This window comes from Schistocerca nitens, chromosome 1 (genome assembly GCF_023898315.1).
Source record: "Schistocerca nitens isolate TAMUIC-IGC-003100 chromosome 1, iqSchNite1.1, whole genome shotgun sequence".
NCBI lineage: Eukaryota > Metazoa > Arthropoda > Insecta > Orthoptera > Acrididae > Schistocerca > Schistocerca nitens.
Window position 1 is genome coordinate 1,007,655,436 of NC_064614.1, and position 16,681 is coordinate 1,007,672,116.

Consider the following 16,681-nt stretch of genomic DNA (forward strand, 5'->3'; position numbering starts at 1 on the left):
TTTAACATCTTGAGCAGTGCTCCATTCAGCTGGTTTCCCTAATAGGTAAGTTTTGGTAAAATCTATCTTTTTATGTCTTCTCACTTCTTGGGTAATGATCTTGACAACACTCTGAGAAAATAAATAAGACTAACTCCCTCAGGTTGGTATTTTGGAAACTGCTTTGATATATTCATTCTTGTCCCCAAATGTATTTCTTCTACTAGTTCAGTAGTGAGGCTATTGCTCTCTGTGACAGATCTTTTGATAATTTAATCCCCCCCCCCCCCTCACGGTTTTTGAACTGAGTTGGATTTTCTTCCATCTCTACTGAAGAATTAGGTGTAGGACTAGCATACTCTAATTTTTCAATTTCTTTTCTTCAAGAAAACCTTGGAGCTGTGCCTCCAAACTAGTCAAAACATTTCTGTTATTCGATACATTAATTATTTATTTACCCTGTTCTAACACCTCTATCTGATCTCGCATTTCTGAGATATGGCTGTTCATCTGTTCTAATTCCTTTTTAGGTACCAATCCTGTTTGTTTTATTTGTTCATTTAATTCTTTAAATTTTTCCTATACCTCAAGTCTAACTAAGGCACAACATTCTTCGATGTCCTTATGTAAATCTTTAGGCAATTCAGCTATTGTGGCCTCTATACTGGCAAAATCGCCTTCTTATAATTTGATAGTTCTTGTCTGATAGCATCAGGACTACCTGATAGGCCATCGACTCAATTCTTTAATTCTTTGCCCAAAGTGTTGATAATATCAGGCCGGCCGGAGTGGCCGAGCAGTTCTAGGCGCTGCAGTCTGGAACCGCGCGACCGCTACGGTCGCAGGTTCGAATCCTACCTCGAGCATAGCTGTGTGTGTTGTCCTTAGGTTAGTTAGGTTTAAGTAGTTCTAAATTCTAGGGGACTGATGACCGCAGAAGTTAAGTCCCATAGTGCTCAGAGCCATTTGAACCATTTGATAATATCATCTAAGTTTAGTGGTATGCAATTCTGTTTCTATCTTAATCATTTACATCAGTTTGAGCAGTATTTAAATTTGTTTCAGCAGAAGTGATCTTACTATTTAAATCCGCCCGAACAGCTTTTATCTGTGCAATTAGATTTTCTTGCACTACCATAAACCACTCTGACATTACATCCTTGCTCCTAGTACATACTAACATGCAAACCTCAATACACTAGCTTCAACCACTCATGCTCAATTTACTCCTACTTCACTCTTTTCCCTTTCACAATAGCACATTCCAATGAGTTGCCGGAGAAAAGCTTGTCTGTTGAGAAAGAAGCCATAGGGTGGTGGAATGCAGGCTGTGACCGACACTGGGATTTATTGTGCCACCGTAAGCCGACGATTGGTGTGATGACTTGTAGCAGTGAGATGACAGCTACTTACCGCTGCCACAGGCATCATTCTTCCAACTTGTGGAATAATTATATCTTCCGCATCTTGACTGGGGTTAACACACTCAATAATTGTTTCCCAGATATTTATAAATCTTCTTACTGTACTTTTTATTTTGTTGTGGACCATTTATTACTTAGTTATCAGGGTACTTGTTGACTTCTGTTTTCCTTGACAGTACCCTTATCTCGATGTTATTTTAATGGAATTCTCAATTTTTTGCTACAAAACTCTCTTGCACCACTTCTTCTTGTTCTCATGGCATCATGATCACCAGATGCGTTGTTTCTCCTTGCAACATAGAATATGTTACTTCTCAATTATGGTCGCCTTCTGATGATTTCTTGATGTCATGGACTTGCTAATCAAGGCCACTGGCTACTATGTACGGCTCTTCTCCAATGCAGTTGGTGCGAAGATTGTAAATATGTCAAGCAGCTACAAAATTGTAGCTCAACATTCTCTCATGAAACTGTTGTATTTTAAATTGTCTTGGACAGTCTTACAATACACTGTATCAGATCTCGAATTTCCAAGTCATTACATCAGGACAGATCTAAATATATCTGTCTTGGCTAATGACCAAAGTTTAACGAAGTAAAATGAACAAATCATTTTTCAGTCCCCTTTTGTTTTTACAATTATTTGTGGCCCATCTTCCCTGAGAAGTCCAAAACATCTCCAAGTAGTGATGGCATGGCACAATTAAATGTCCACCCAGCAAATAAGTGTGCTAGGATGCCCTGTAGACATTCTATACATGTCCTGTTTCATGGGTCTTACCTATAAATTATAACAACCTCAAACAGTAAACAGTGGGATGCTCCACCAACTACTGAGCTTCTTACACTTTCACATGATTGTTTTTTTTTTTCTAAAATTGAGGAATAGGTGTACCTCTGTACATGTTACAGCTTACATCTTAACTGAAAATAATGTAGGTGGTGTGGGATTTTCTGGCTCGTGGGACAAGTAAGGAGTTACAATCATTCTTGGGATGGGTCAATCACTACAGAAAACTCATGAAAGGCTTTTTGGATGTTGCATGGCCACTTACTCACTAAAAAAAAGGATGTAAAATTTCAGTGAGCAACGGAGTGTAAAGTCACATTTGAGAAGCTAAAAGAAGTTCTGATGTCAAGTCCAGAGTTGATCTTTCTCGCTTAGGAGGAGTAGTTTGCACAATCATGTGACACTTCCAACCAGGCATTGGTATGTGTTTTGAGTCATGTAATATATGGTGAGGAACATCCTTTAGCTTACACCACTTAGCAAATGAACAAAGCCAAGAGTAATTACTCCATAACAGAGATGATGACGAGCCTGATATAAGCGATTATAAATTTTTAATGTTATCTGTACAGTAAAAAATTGGTGGTAGTGAGCGATCACGTAGCACTGAAGTGGTTGGTACCATTAAGGATCCTTCATGCAGACTCACAAGGTGGGTGTTGAGGGTGAATTAATGAGGGAGGTAGTCCACAAAACCAGGCAGGAAGTATGGAAATGCAAATGAATTGAGCAGGAAGGTTACAGTAGTATGGTCACTGGGTCACAGCCTTGCAGAGAGACAGGAAGCACAGGCTGCTGACACAGACTGCAAACTGTTTACTTCACAGCTGCAGTATGTTGTACATAATGGATTGCTATAAAGGTCAAGGAGACTGGGACAAGCGTAGTAGTAACTGTTAAGTTAAGGGAAGTGGTATTGTAGAAAGCACATAATCACATACTATCAGGGCATGAGGCTGTCATAGGGTGACAGGTTGAGGAGTGACAGACTGTTACTAGTGGAGGACAAGCAAAAGAGACATAGACAAGTGCATGAAAAGTTGAACACCATATACACAGCGAGTGGAACTGAGCCATCAGTGAGCACCGTTACAGAAGCTACTAGAGGCAATCAAACGTATTGAGATGATAGGAATGGATATTTTAGGAACTTTTAGCCACATGGCAGCAGGAAACCTTACGTTGTGACTATTATTTATTAGAACTATTGATATTTTTAAAAATATCGGGAGTCCGATATATCGACAAAAAGTGTTGATACATTGGTGGAAAAAATATCAGCACCTGCCTATAAAAATATCAGCTGCACTTTGTAAATATACTACTGGTTTTAGAGCTGTATATTTAAGTATTGATTTGTTATTAGATATTCTGTAAATCAACAAGCTAGCAACCTGCCTATCTTCCTTAGAGCAAGAATTGAAAGGAAAACGATGCACGTTCATGCTTGGCGAAAACCATTTTGATGGTAATTGCATTTAAGTTGCACAATAAAACGTATCTGATGGGTCCATGGTTCAGTCTCATTACATATCAGATTTGTCCAGAACACTTCCTGTCAACGTCCCTGTTGTTTTCATTTCTGCAAACGTCAGCAACCTAGCAGTTGTAAATGTTGCAGTTTTTGTTGGTAGCACCAATTACATCCCCTCACACATCTCCACCCATGGCAGCAATCATTCTTGTCCTTTAGATTTTTGTTCATCGTTTTCAGCAACAGGTTTTGAAGAATGTCGATGTGAAGAAATAGCACACTAGTTGCATTAAAAACTGTTTTTTTAACACAACTGGTGTGATGTTTCTTTGCATTGGAAATCTTGTTATTGCATTGACACCACCACTTACTCCCACCTTTCCCCCAGTGCAATCAGTGTTCTTTTGTGCCACACATACTTGCTTCACACAGTCCAAGAGAAAGATTGGACACGATGAAATCTAACAAAGTAATAAGACTCCTTCACACAGTGAAAGTAAGATTATATACTACTACAATTTCAAAAGAACAACTTCAAATATTTTCCGAAAATTGTGAAAAACTTAATAAAAATCAAGATGTTGGCACTCGATACTGCTGTTTTGATTTTTTTTTTTTTTTGGGGGGGGGGGGGCGGGGGGGATGATTTTGCCGGATATTTATCAATACATTTTGGAAAAAAGTATTGATATATTGATATTTCATCAACAGCCATTTCATACTCCGTGTAGTATTGATCACCATTTCAAATCAACAGGTGACTTTGGTGGTACTGGCCATGGTGAATAACTGATTGCCAAAGTTTTAGTACCTTTGAAGCAATAATCACAGACCAAGGTATTAACTTCATGTTATAATAATAATCCCAAAGTGGATACCAGCAGTGGAATATCTCTGTTTGAGGTGGTGTGTGGAAAGAAGATAGTCAAACCAAAGATCAGGAGGAATGGAGAGCCAGTGTGGAATTTTGCAAAGAGGTTAAAGGAAGTATGGAAACGTATAAAGAGGGGAAACACCAAAGCATCAGGAAGCGGTAATGAAAGGTGCGGGGAAATTGCCAGAGATACTGTAGGGCAGTGGGTGATGCTATTAAGTCCATGTGTGCCAAAAGTTAAGACCAAGAACTTTATAATATGGTTCCAGGAGCCATGCCACATGATCAAGATGTCACTGGTAAATGTCAAGCTACAATTGCCAACTCAAATGCCTACAAACATTTCAAGGTGCTCTGGATTCGTTGCCATAAGCGTCACAACCAACCACTAAGAAAAGAGCAAGGAAAGATCAGGAGAATGAGAACCAAAAGGATCTTGCAATGTCTATACATGAGGTACCGTATAGGTTAAGATCTCAGAAGTAAGAAAGAAGGATGTGGAGTAAAATTAAATTCTGTTTACCATAAGAAAAGTGTAAGTATTTGGGATTGTAATGTTAGTTAAGGAATTATTATGGGATTGGTGGGGAGGACAGCATAATTGCTGCACTGTGTGATTTCATAGCTAGACTATGGGAGAAAATTATAATTATTGTAGTTTTATTTCAGAAGAATAGTCACCTATAAAGGTGTTTTTTAAATGAGGAATTGTGTTGTGGGACATTTGGTCTTTTGAAAGGGACAGGCTTCTTTTTCCCATGTTGTTGCACTCAAGAGCAGTACCTGACTGGCCTACAAAAGATTCAGAGTGAGCTACCTCTGGAACTGGGACTCATTGCAAGCAAGCAAGCAGAATCTGCTGCTATACATTCGTGTAGTGCCAGTGCAAAATAACTACATATGAAGAGCAACTCTGCGTGGTTGTATGGTTCCCATTTGCAGATGACCATGCATGGTATAAGTGTTTTACCATCAGCCCTTACATGCTGAAGTGGGATGCCATAGAGGGCAGTAATGTTAATATCAGAAAATGGGGGAAGGCACATGGTAATTTAAGTGGAAGAATTCAGTAACTGTCAGAGGGAACAAGTAGCCATATGCCCGATCCATGTTGTTGAGGCTGGCAAGCACACATGAAGTTTAGTTATTCTATGACACAGCAGGAAGGCGAGGTGAGCAAAACAACAGCAGGCTATTTGCTACACCTTCTGGCTACCGTCTTGTAGTTGGAAACAGTGCCTCAGCACAACAAATAGGCACCAAACCTGTATAAGTACACATCATGTTTAGCCAAAGGCATCTTAGTCTGGCAGCACCTTCTAGGAGGGCAGTTGAGTTCCACCACTCATGAGCTTACTGCTAGTTCTAAGTCCACTCCCATGGATTTGCCGCCTTCCAGCCAGTGGACCATCTTCAGGTTCACTACAGCTCCAGGCAGCCTTCTGCCCTGAAGGGCTAATGCTGTAATTATCCACTTACAAGGGCAGACACCACCACTGTGGGACTGTCTTCTACTGCAAGAATCTCAGCAGGCTTCTGCATTTGTTGGCACACTTTGCTCTTAGCTGCAGACTCTTACCAAGGTGGCGCACGTGCTGCTATAGACATTGTGCGTCAGCATTCCTGCTCCACTGCTTATGTCAAGCTGGCCACTTGCCAACTATTACATCAGAGACTGCTGACCTCTCTGCTCTCAGCACATGCCAAGAGGCATACCACTATGGAATGACATTCAGAGTGTTGTAGCTTGCTAACCAATAAAATGTGTGACTGTTAATGTTGTCTTGAGCCACCATTGGTCAACATCCTGAGCCTATCTGAACTCAACTCTGCCACCATAGTAAGGATGGAGGCATGGTCGTCAGAGGGAAGCCAAAGATATTCTCTCTATATCTTTGGCTTCCCTCTGACAACCATGCCTCCATCCTTACTACCCTCCCTGTTTACCTTTCCCTGTTGCTTCATAACCTGGATTGTGAGTAACTAAATCCACTTTCCCTTCTTCCATTTTTTCCCCTCTCTCCTCCCTGATGAAGGAACAAAGTTCCGAAAGCTAGGGATGTAAATTTTCTGTTCTGTTTTGTGTATCTATCGGCTGCACTCAGCTGAGGTAAGTACTGGCCAGCCCCTCTACCTCTTTGTTAGTATTTGTTTCACATCTTTATATGAGATTTTCCATTAATCATTTAAAACAGATATTACATAACTCTAAAATCACATTTTAAGAAAGCTGTTACTTGCAAAATACTGTCGTAATATATGTACACAAATACAAAATATTTGCTACTTTATCATAAGCCAACCGCCTCAATAAAGATGACCCATTTTAATGTTTCATGTTTCTTACTGTTTGTTTCTCTTTTTCAAGGAACCTCATGGAACTCTCTTTCCCTAAGACATCGCCCAGTAAGATACGATGTTTTGAACTATATTGCATTCATCTTGGTCTTGCGACATCATCATGTGTATTGGAACATTCCCGTCGACTAGCAGCTACCATCTGGGAGGTTACAGGTTTACCCAACAATCCGCTAGACATTCTTTGAGATATGTCTGTAACTTTAACTGTAGAAATGACAGAATTCTCAAAAATGTGCTCAGTAAGGCTGTTCAAGAAGCTTAAACAGCATTTCTTTTACTGAATGATCATTATTCAAATAACACAAAGGTAGTGCAATACATAGCTTGTGTTGTGAGATGAAATGCCAGTCTACTGTTTCGAATACTGCTGTTCACAACAAGTGCGTACAACTGTTTTACATCGACAGCGTATTTTACACGGTGGCTGGCAAATGAGTAAAGCATCTGCTCTCTTAAGTAGAGAGGAAACTAACTAAGCAAATATTAATATAATAAAATTAAATGACTGAAGAAAGACTGTGAATAATAATTCATGTCTCCAAGTGAGTGCTTTTCTTTCTACAGCTAAAGAATTGTGGTATGTGACATTATCTTGCACAAGTCTAGTATTTGACAGTATGTCACCTTCGGAATCCATTTTTTTGCCATAATTTTGTTTTTAAGTTGATGTAACATATGCATTCCAGTACACTATCTGTATCTAGCTAATCAGGCTGCTGTTAGAGCTTTGTAGATGGAAAAAAAACATTAACAGTTAACAGTTTCCATCCTTTGGCACAAAAATCATTTCTCCAGATCCGGTATGGGTAAAATATTGTTTCTTATTAGAGGTATGGAGACTCACCAATACCACACTTGGTTTAATAGATAAGCAGTCTCACTCTTCTCATTGTCGGTAATTAATGAAATGGCTTTCTGTTTGCTATAGACTGTTTAAAAGAATGTAAAAAGAAGTATCTCGATGAATCCTATAGAAATGGAATTAAATATTTGATTTTGAAAGGGGAATTCAAGTAAACTGAAAGAGTAACTGTTACATTGCTCATCTGTCTAGGATCTGTAGGAATCATAGTGAGCAAAGATATTAACAACTCTGGATGAGAGCTGGACTGTTTTGTTCATAGTTAGAGAAGTCGAACAAAGGACAGTATTGTGGAAGATACTACATACATCTGCACAAAAGTTTGTGACTGGAATATGAAGGAGAAGGTAACAGGTAACCGTAGCAGTCACACATGATTGATTATAAAATTTAGAAATGTGTGTGTGCATGCCTCATTTTACTAGCATGTGTAATGCGAAAATATTAGGTAACATTGCGTGTTTGCTAATAATTTGGGATTTTAGACTATCACACAATTATAGTGAGTGGTCCTCATGCCATAAGTACAAATGTGAAACAACAAACTTCCTCCACACCACAATTATTGAACGATTGCATATCATTTTTTTTAATGTAATAATAAGAGAACTTACTTTACCTTTTCTTCTGTTTCACAAGAGGTCGCCATTCTTGATATTTATGCAGCAGCAATTTGAATGAATAAATGACTGAGTGCATACTTGCAGTCTGCTGGACTTGATTAGCCTTGATTGTAAAGAGTGTCTGTTCTATGATAACATAAGTAACATGTTTTGGATGTACTGTGGTAGATTAATCATATTTTGTGACTGTATACAGACACACAGAGACATTGTAGGACATAATGCCATTCCTAATATCTTAAAAACTTACAGAAATCTTTTAACCATTATTTTATACAGCCATTCCATATTCATGGGCATTATTGTCTGCCTTGTTTTGTTATGTAAAATCTAGTTTGTTACAGTTTTGTAATTTTAAAGTTCTCTTTTCTGCACTTTTAAATAAAATAAATTGTATTGTATTGTGTTTCTTAATAGCAGTTTAGTATGGATACCATGAAACGTTTAGAAAGTGAAGATCAAGAACTTTACAAAAATTAAGCTTAATGTAGATGGAGCATGCTGTGCAAGAATAAAAGAGCAAAGTAGAAGACATGCACTACTAAAATTTTGTTTGAGGGAGTAAAGAGTGTCGATTAGTGTGCAACCACTGACCAACAAAAGTAGAGCATAAAGCATTTGTTACATTTTTAAATTCAGTTTTGTTGAAGAATGGCAATGTATATTTAGTGATATTTTAAAAACTCAGTACCCTCACTTGCTGCTGAGATTTTCACATTTATATCTGGTAAATCAATTGAACATAATCATAAAAATGAGCCAAATTCCGGTCACCATTACATAATAAAATGTCACACACGAGTGGCGTGGGAAATACAGATAATTAATTGAGATCTGAACATTATGGTATAACTTGAATACATAATTGAGGTCTAGAAGATGAGCAACACTTAGCTGCAGATGTCATCAAAATTACACTGGTGAGACATTGTGACTCCACTTTTCCTCTGCAATTATCTACAAGATGTTACTGTAGAAGTCGATGTTACTGTAGAAGTCAATCTCAGCATGACAGCAAAGTGTTGTATTTTGCAATTACTTTGGTCTTATTTTTATCCCTAATTTTGCTACATCCAAAGCAACACTTAGCTTTTTCATTCTCCAGTCTCTCTATACATGCCCTCACAAAGCAGTGAGAACTGTGGAGCTTTTGCAAAAAAAAAAAAAAATCACTATTCGTACCCCTCATTACTTTTAATTGTACTGGCAGTGTACGAAAACACATTAGTGTCAAACACTTAAAACCTACAATGTGGATATGATGGCTTCAAAAAATTAATGGAATAATATGGTACAATTTATTTTTTGTGAAAATGCTTCGAAACACTGTAGTATGCTTTAAGTTCATTTTATTGAGAACAACTAGCATTTGAAAATTGTCTTGCTTAATGTTATATGGTCTCAATCTTGAGGAATCCTAACAGATACATTCACATATGTCCCATATTGATTTCTGTGGTTGCTCCACACAATGTTGCTTTCTATTAGCACTGACAGCTCTAAGCAAATGCCGCTGCTCTCGCTCATCAAGCAAATGCCATCTGCCATTGCGTTGTCTGTGGTGAGAGGAAATGCGTGAAATTTGCTATTGTCAGCACTCTCTTCACACTGTGGCTCTTGGAATATGGAATTCCCTAATGTTTTCCAACATGGAATGTCTCCTGCGTCTAGATCCAACTAGCATTCTGCATACAAAGTCTATTAAATCCTGTTGTGCAGCCATGATCATGTTGGAAACGTTTTCACATGACTCAGCTGAGTACAAATGACAGCTCTGCCAATGCACTGCCCTTTTATACCTTGTGTACATGGTACTACCGCCCTCTGTGTAAGTGCATATTGCTATGCAATGACTTCCGTCACCTCAGTGTAATGGTAAACATTGCCATCCATATATCAAGGACAGTACATCCATATACATAAACCATATTTTCCAATACATACACTCCCTTGTAACAGCAAAATACTGAACAAAATACTTCCATTCTTGTATTGGAAATTAAAGTACACCTGTAAACATAAGCTATATTTTCCAATGCACATATATGCTATCAACTGCAAAGTCTATACTGTGGCAGTGAGCTGCTGCATAAACAGAGAACTTGGATGGCCTGAGGGGTGAGGAACAGAGCAGGGGATCAAGCCCCACCTCTCCCATGCAGGTCTGGCAACCTATATCCATGTTCTGTCCTCCTGTGAAAGCAGAACTTAAGAAATACTCATAAGGGATGGGCAGTCCCTCTGGATGTTGTGAAGGCCATACTCAAACCCCACCATGGACCCCATTTAGTCTCTTCACTCATTCCAAACTAAGAAAAGAAACCCATGCTCAATGCACAACACAAAGCAAAGCAGAGTATACAAAACATTCGCCAATGGCTACAGATCAATTGTTTGCTGATGTTGGCAGTATCTTAAATATGTAGTTTAGGCCTGGCCTCTGCCGCTATGTTTAGGAACCACAGACCAAAACACCCTTGACCTGCAACTGCCACGGTATAGTGTCTGCATATAACACCCTCTGATACAAATGACACCCCTTTCCTGACATGCCACACAACAAAAGCAAATTATGCCTCAAAACAAGAATTTTTGAGAGTACATTCACTTTATGTTCAGCTGGAAAACAGAAAAAATTGATACCATTGAGAAAAAAAGTGAAAAACTGTGAAATACAAAATAACAAACATATGTTTACTTACTTTTAAAATAGATTAAACTTTCAGTTGTTGTGACTGATGGCAAACTCATCGACCTCTCCTTGCAAGTCAGTGGCCTTTGTCGCAGTGCTTTCTATTGCAAAAGAGAAGAAGAAACTGGTAACACAAAGCCAAAGCAAATATACACAAAATTAGAAATAAAGATCGTTTAATAGATAACCATATGGACCTGGCCAATTGTGTAAATAACTACTTGAGTAATGAGTAAGATGTCTAGAGGTCTACATGAAATTCCAATGTGTCTATCAAAAGACTGCATTAGCAGCATAAAAGTCTTATTGTCTTCCGTTTCAAAAATAATAGAAACTATTATGAGAAACAGATTTACGGTTTATTTAAATAGATACCAACTTCGGTGCAAAGAACAATTCGGCTTCAAGTCTGGAAAGGGATCAGACACTGCTACAGTAAAATTTACAAAAGTAGTTTTAGAGTTCCTAGACAAAGGGGAACATGTAACAAGCATTTTCCTAGAGCTCAGTACAGCATTTGACACAGTTGGTCATGAAATACTTTCTGCTAAACTTGAAGCACTACGAATGAGGGGGATGGTAAAGAGATTGTGTAGGTCTTACCTAACAGACAGAGTGCAGAGGGCAGAGAGATCCCAAATTTCAAGTGGCTCTAATTATATGGGGAAACATCTTCCAGACCCTGAATATTTGAACATTGGAGTTCCTCAAGGGAGCGCATTAGACCAAGTACTGTTTCTCATTTACATTACTGACTTCACACTGTGGGCCACACAAGGAGAAACTGTTATATTATAATTATGGATGGGACACCAAGAATGTTAGAAGTAAAAGTTGAAAAGGAACTTATGGCAATTTGAAACTGGTCAAATAACAATAAAGTAACTCTTAATGTAAAAAAAGACTAATAATATGAGCTTGTTCTGGCACCAAATTTGAGGTATGCATGCTATGTCTTACGAATACTAACCATTGTGAAATAGCTCATGCCTATGGCATAATATTCTGGGGTGCAAATGTTCAGAATGTGTTCAAACTGCAAAAAATGAGTCATCAGAATAATGAGCATGAGTCTCAAAGTGGCTCACTGCTTTGAGCTTTCAGAAAATGGGGTATTCTGACAGTTCCAAGTGAAAATATATATTACAAACTGCAGTTAGAAACTGAGCAATATGCAGCAAACAGCTCCACACATCATCATCAAATCAGGTACAGTAATTGCTTGTAGTTGGATAGAATGAATCAAGACCCAAACCGCTATGTTTTACAAAGGAAGATATACACTGATAAGCCAACACATCATGACCACTGCCCACCATGGCATTGGATGCTGCCTATTGGTGTTGCGTGCACATGACACAGTAATGAAAGTATGTAAGCAGAGCAGACACAGATGGGAGAACACCCCAGTGAAGGTACGGACTACAAATGAGGACTCCATTGAGATAAGTGACACTGACAAAGGGCGGGTTATCATTACACAAAGCCTGTGAATCAGTACTTTGAAAATAGTGAAGCTGTTGGAATGTTCATGTGCTACTTTTGCAAGTATCTGCAGAAAGGAGTAGAAGGACAGCGAGATTAAACTAGGCACTTAACAGTTGGATGTCCATGGCACTTCACAGAAAGTGGGGTTTGGAGACTTGTCCACTCTGCAAAGTAGAATAGATGCTGTGGCATCGCTGCCTAAAGGGCGCAGTGCTGGTGCACGCATGAGCATACCGTTTGTCGAACATTGTTGACCATCGAGCTCTGCAGCAGACCAGCCCTGTGTGTTCACATGTCGATCCAACGACATTGTCAGTTATGATTGCAGTGGGCATGGGACCATTGGGATTTGACCATCAATCAATGGAAATGTGTTGGTTCTTTGGGTTAATCACTTTTTTGCTAAACTAGATTGATAGTCATCTCCACGAACACTGTCATCGAGGTGAACGACGATTCTAAATGTGCAACACACCACAGACACAGGCTGATGGAAGCAGTATTATGCTATGGGAGACATTCTCCTGCTTTTGCATGAGTCCTGTGATAGTAATTGAAGACACGCTGACAGCTGTGAACCACCTGCATCCCTTCATGCTTGATGTTGTCCCCAACAGCGATGTCATCTTCCAACAGTATAATTGCCCATGTCTCTGTGCCAGAACCATGCTGCATTGGTTTTAGGAGCATTATAATGAACTCAAGTTGATGTCTCAGCTACAAAATTTGTCTGCTGTAAATACTATGGAACCCATCTGGGTCACTATTGGGGATCATCACCGCGTGCGTAAATAAGCAGCCTGTTATTTATGTGAATTATATGACCTGCGCATAGACATCTAATGCCACATATCTTCACAAACCTACCAACAAACTGTCTGATCCCTGATATGAAGAAAGAATGCTGTATTTTGTTCTAAAGATGGACAAAAAATCTATTACACAGGTGATCTGAATGTTTTGGCTCATCAGTGTATAATAAACTACCAAAAAATATCAATAACACAAAGGAATTCTATAAATTTAAAACATATCTTTATGATATTTACCAAATAATAGTTTTTACTCCATTAAAGAGTTCATACAACTTAAAATTATTGCATATAAATAGGCAGGTCGACCAATTACAAAGTAGACAAAGAGGATGGAATATGCATGTACGCAACATTGCAGTAATTTACTCAATGCAATACAATGCCAGAGTATATTGTTGGAGGTGTCTTAAGATTCATTTCTCTTGTTTGAAGCGGCTCCTTTGCGTTTGTAATGTAGTGATAAATTGTGTATATTTGAATTATGAATTTCTTATGTATACCTTTGTGTGTGTAATGATAACATCCATAAAAAGGAATCTGTGTAAGAATGAATGAATGAATAAACTGAGGTGTTCATCAGACATTAAATAAGGTTTTACAGGTTGCATACACAAAAATGTTTTTTCACTGACTTATACTGCAACATGACAATTTGTACAAATCATGTAATGGAAGTTTTATATTGCTCTAACAACATGAGCAATGTGAGTAAATTGTCAGTCTTTACTACGATTTGCTCTTCATGTGTAATGATGAGATTTTTGATTCCTGTAATTGCTTCAGAGTTTGAAATAAAACATCTCTCCAAGTTACGCCTCCATTGTATGTAAAACTTTATCAAATACTAAAGGTCTGAAATTAGTTGGTTGTGCATGTTTCAGGCTGTCTTTATTCGGAAAATCACAAACATATTCCCCAAGATAATTTGGCGACTTCGAAATCTAGCAAGAGGAATCTGTGGGAACATCAACACCTACTTACATTAAGTAAAAGTGTAAGGCTGGTCAAACCGGTACATCTACATCTACACCATATTCCGCAAGCCGCCCAATGGTGTATGGCAGAGGGTACTTTCAGTACCACTATCTGATCACTCCAAACCCATTCCACTCACGAATAGTGCATGGGATGAATGATTGTCGGTAAGCCTCTGTATTGGCCCTAATTCTCAAATTTTCTCCTTGTGGTCAATATGCGAGACATATATGGGGGGGAAGTAATATGTTATCTGACTACTCCTGAAAAGTGCTGTCCCAAAATTTCCGTAGTATATCTCTCCATGGTGCACAACACCTCTCTTGTAACGTCTGCCAGTGGAGTTTGTTTAGCATCTCCGTAATGCTCTCTTGCCGCTGAACAATTCCGTAACGAAACATTCCACTCCTTGTTGGATCTTCTCTATCAGTCCTACCTGATAGCGATCCCAGATGGATGAACAATACTCAAGAATCGGGTGAACAAGCACCTTATAAGCCACTTCTTTCATGGATAAGTTACATTTCCTTAAGACTCTTCCGATGAATCTGAGTCTGGTGTCTGCTTTTCCCACTTTCTGTTTTACATGGTCACTGCTTTTCCCACTTTCTGTTTTACATTGTCATTCCCCTTAAGGTTGCTCTGGATAGTCACACCTAGATATTTTACGGCACACGCTGTTTCCAGCTGTTTGTCATCAATAGTGTAGCACTTCAATAGTGGATATCTTTTCCTATGTATGCTCAATATATTACAGTTATTTACATTCAGGGTCAATTTCCAGAGCCAGACCATTCATCAATTCTCTGCAGGTCATTCTGCAAATTCTTACTAGCTTCTGCCATTGCTACTTTGGTATAGACAACTGTATCATCTGCGAATAGCCTTAAAGAGTGTCCAACGCTTTCTACTGGATCATTTATATATACTGTAAACAGCAGTGGTCCTATCACACTTCCCTGTGGCACCTGGATATTACCTTTACACCTGTTGATTTAGTTCCATCAAGAGCGAGGTGTTGAGTTCTAGTTGCAAGAAAGTTTTGAATCCAATTTCAGGTCTGCTCTGATAACTCGTAATCTCAAGTTTTTTTCCTTAAACAGCATGCGGGACAGTGTCAAATGCCTTACTGAAATCAAGGAACACGGCATCAACATGAGCGCTCTGCACTGTTGCTCTCATGGATGAACAGAGTGAGCTGAGTTTCACAGGATCTCTGTTTATGGAATCCATGTGGATTTTTATAGAGGAGATATTCATTTTCCAAAAACATCATAATTCTTGAGCATAAAACATGTTCCATAATTCTAAAACATATTGACATCAACAGTATAGGTGTATAATTGTGTGGATCTGTCTTATGGCTTTTCGTAAAAACAGGAATGACCTGCGTGTTTTTCCAGTCGTTAGATACCTTTCCTTGCTCAAGTGATCTACAAGAAATAACTGCTAGAAGAGAGCAAGTTCTTTCACATAATCTTTATACAATCTTATACGTATCACATCTGGTCCTGAAGCCTTTCCACTACAAAGCAATTGTAGCTGCTTTTCAATTCCCCGATCGGTTATCTCAGTATCTGCTATTTCGATGCTTGTACAATTGAAAGGAGGCACAGTGTTACGATCTTCCATGAGGAAACAACTTTGGAAGACTGAATTCAATATTTTGACTTTCTCTTTGTTATCTTCAGTTTCGGTGCCGGTGTGGTCATTGAGAAAACGAATAGATGATTGTAACCCACTTACTGACTTTACATACGACCAAATTCTCTTAGGGTTTTTACTCAGATTGGTTGACAACATCTGACTTTCGAAATCATTGAATGCTTCTTCCACTGCTCTCCTTACGCTCATTTTCGGTTCGTTCAACTTTTGTTTGTCAGCTAGGTTTTTACTTGTCTTGAATCTGAGATGAAGTGCTCTTTGTTTGCGTAGCGCTTCTGTAACATAGCTATTAAATTATGGGGGATCTTTCCCATCCCTTAAAATGTTACTCAGAACATACGTGCCTATGACATATTGAATGATGCCTTTGAATTTTTTCCATTTATTCTCCACAACTTCGCCCTCGTCACCGAATATTTGATGCTGACTGCTGAGATATTCTGAAATTCGTATCCTGTCACCCTAGCTGATGTGTAGGTACATGATGAAAGACCCCCCAGGATATCGTAAAGTTAATATCTATTAAGAAAACAAAAAATTGAATCACCGATAGATCATAAGCATTAGCAAAGACGTTAATTATGAATCTGCGGTAAGGCGCAGACAAATGAAAGAAAAAACTTCCAATTTTTTGTACAGGTTGTTTTTTTCTTCTTATT

General features: G+C 38.6%; 1 protein-coding gene across 1 annotated transcript in view; it reads left to right on the plus strand.

Annotated features, from left to right (window-relative positions):
• Positions 1-9,110, plus strand: part of LOC126195517 (Hermansky-Pudlak syndrome 1 protein homolog) — a 171,539-nt gene extending 162,429 nt beyond the window's left edge. Inside the window, exon 10 of the mRNA XM_049934147.1 lies at positions 6,910-9,110. Within this exon, the coding sequence (XP_049790104.1) occupies positions 6,910-7,087 (178 nt within the window). The 3' untranslated portion in view covers positions 7,088-9,110. The remainder of the gene's footprint in view (positions 1-6,909) is intronic.
• The last annotated feature ends 7,571 nt before the right edge of the window (positions 9,111-16,681 follow it).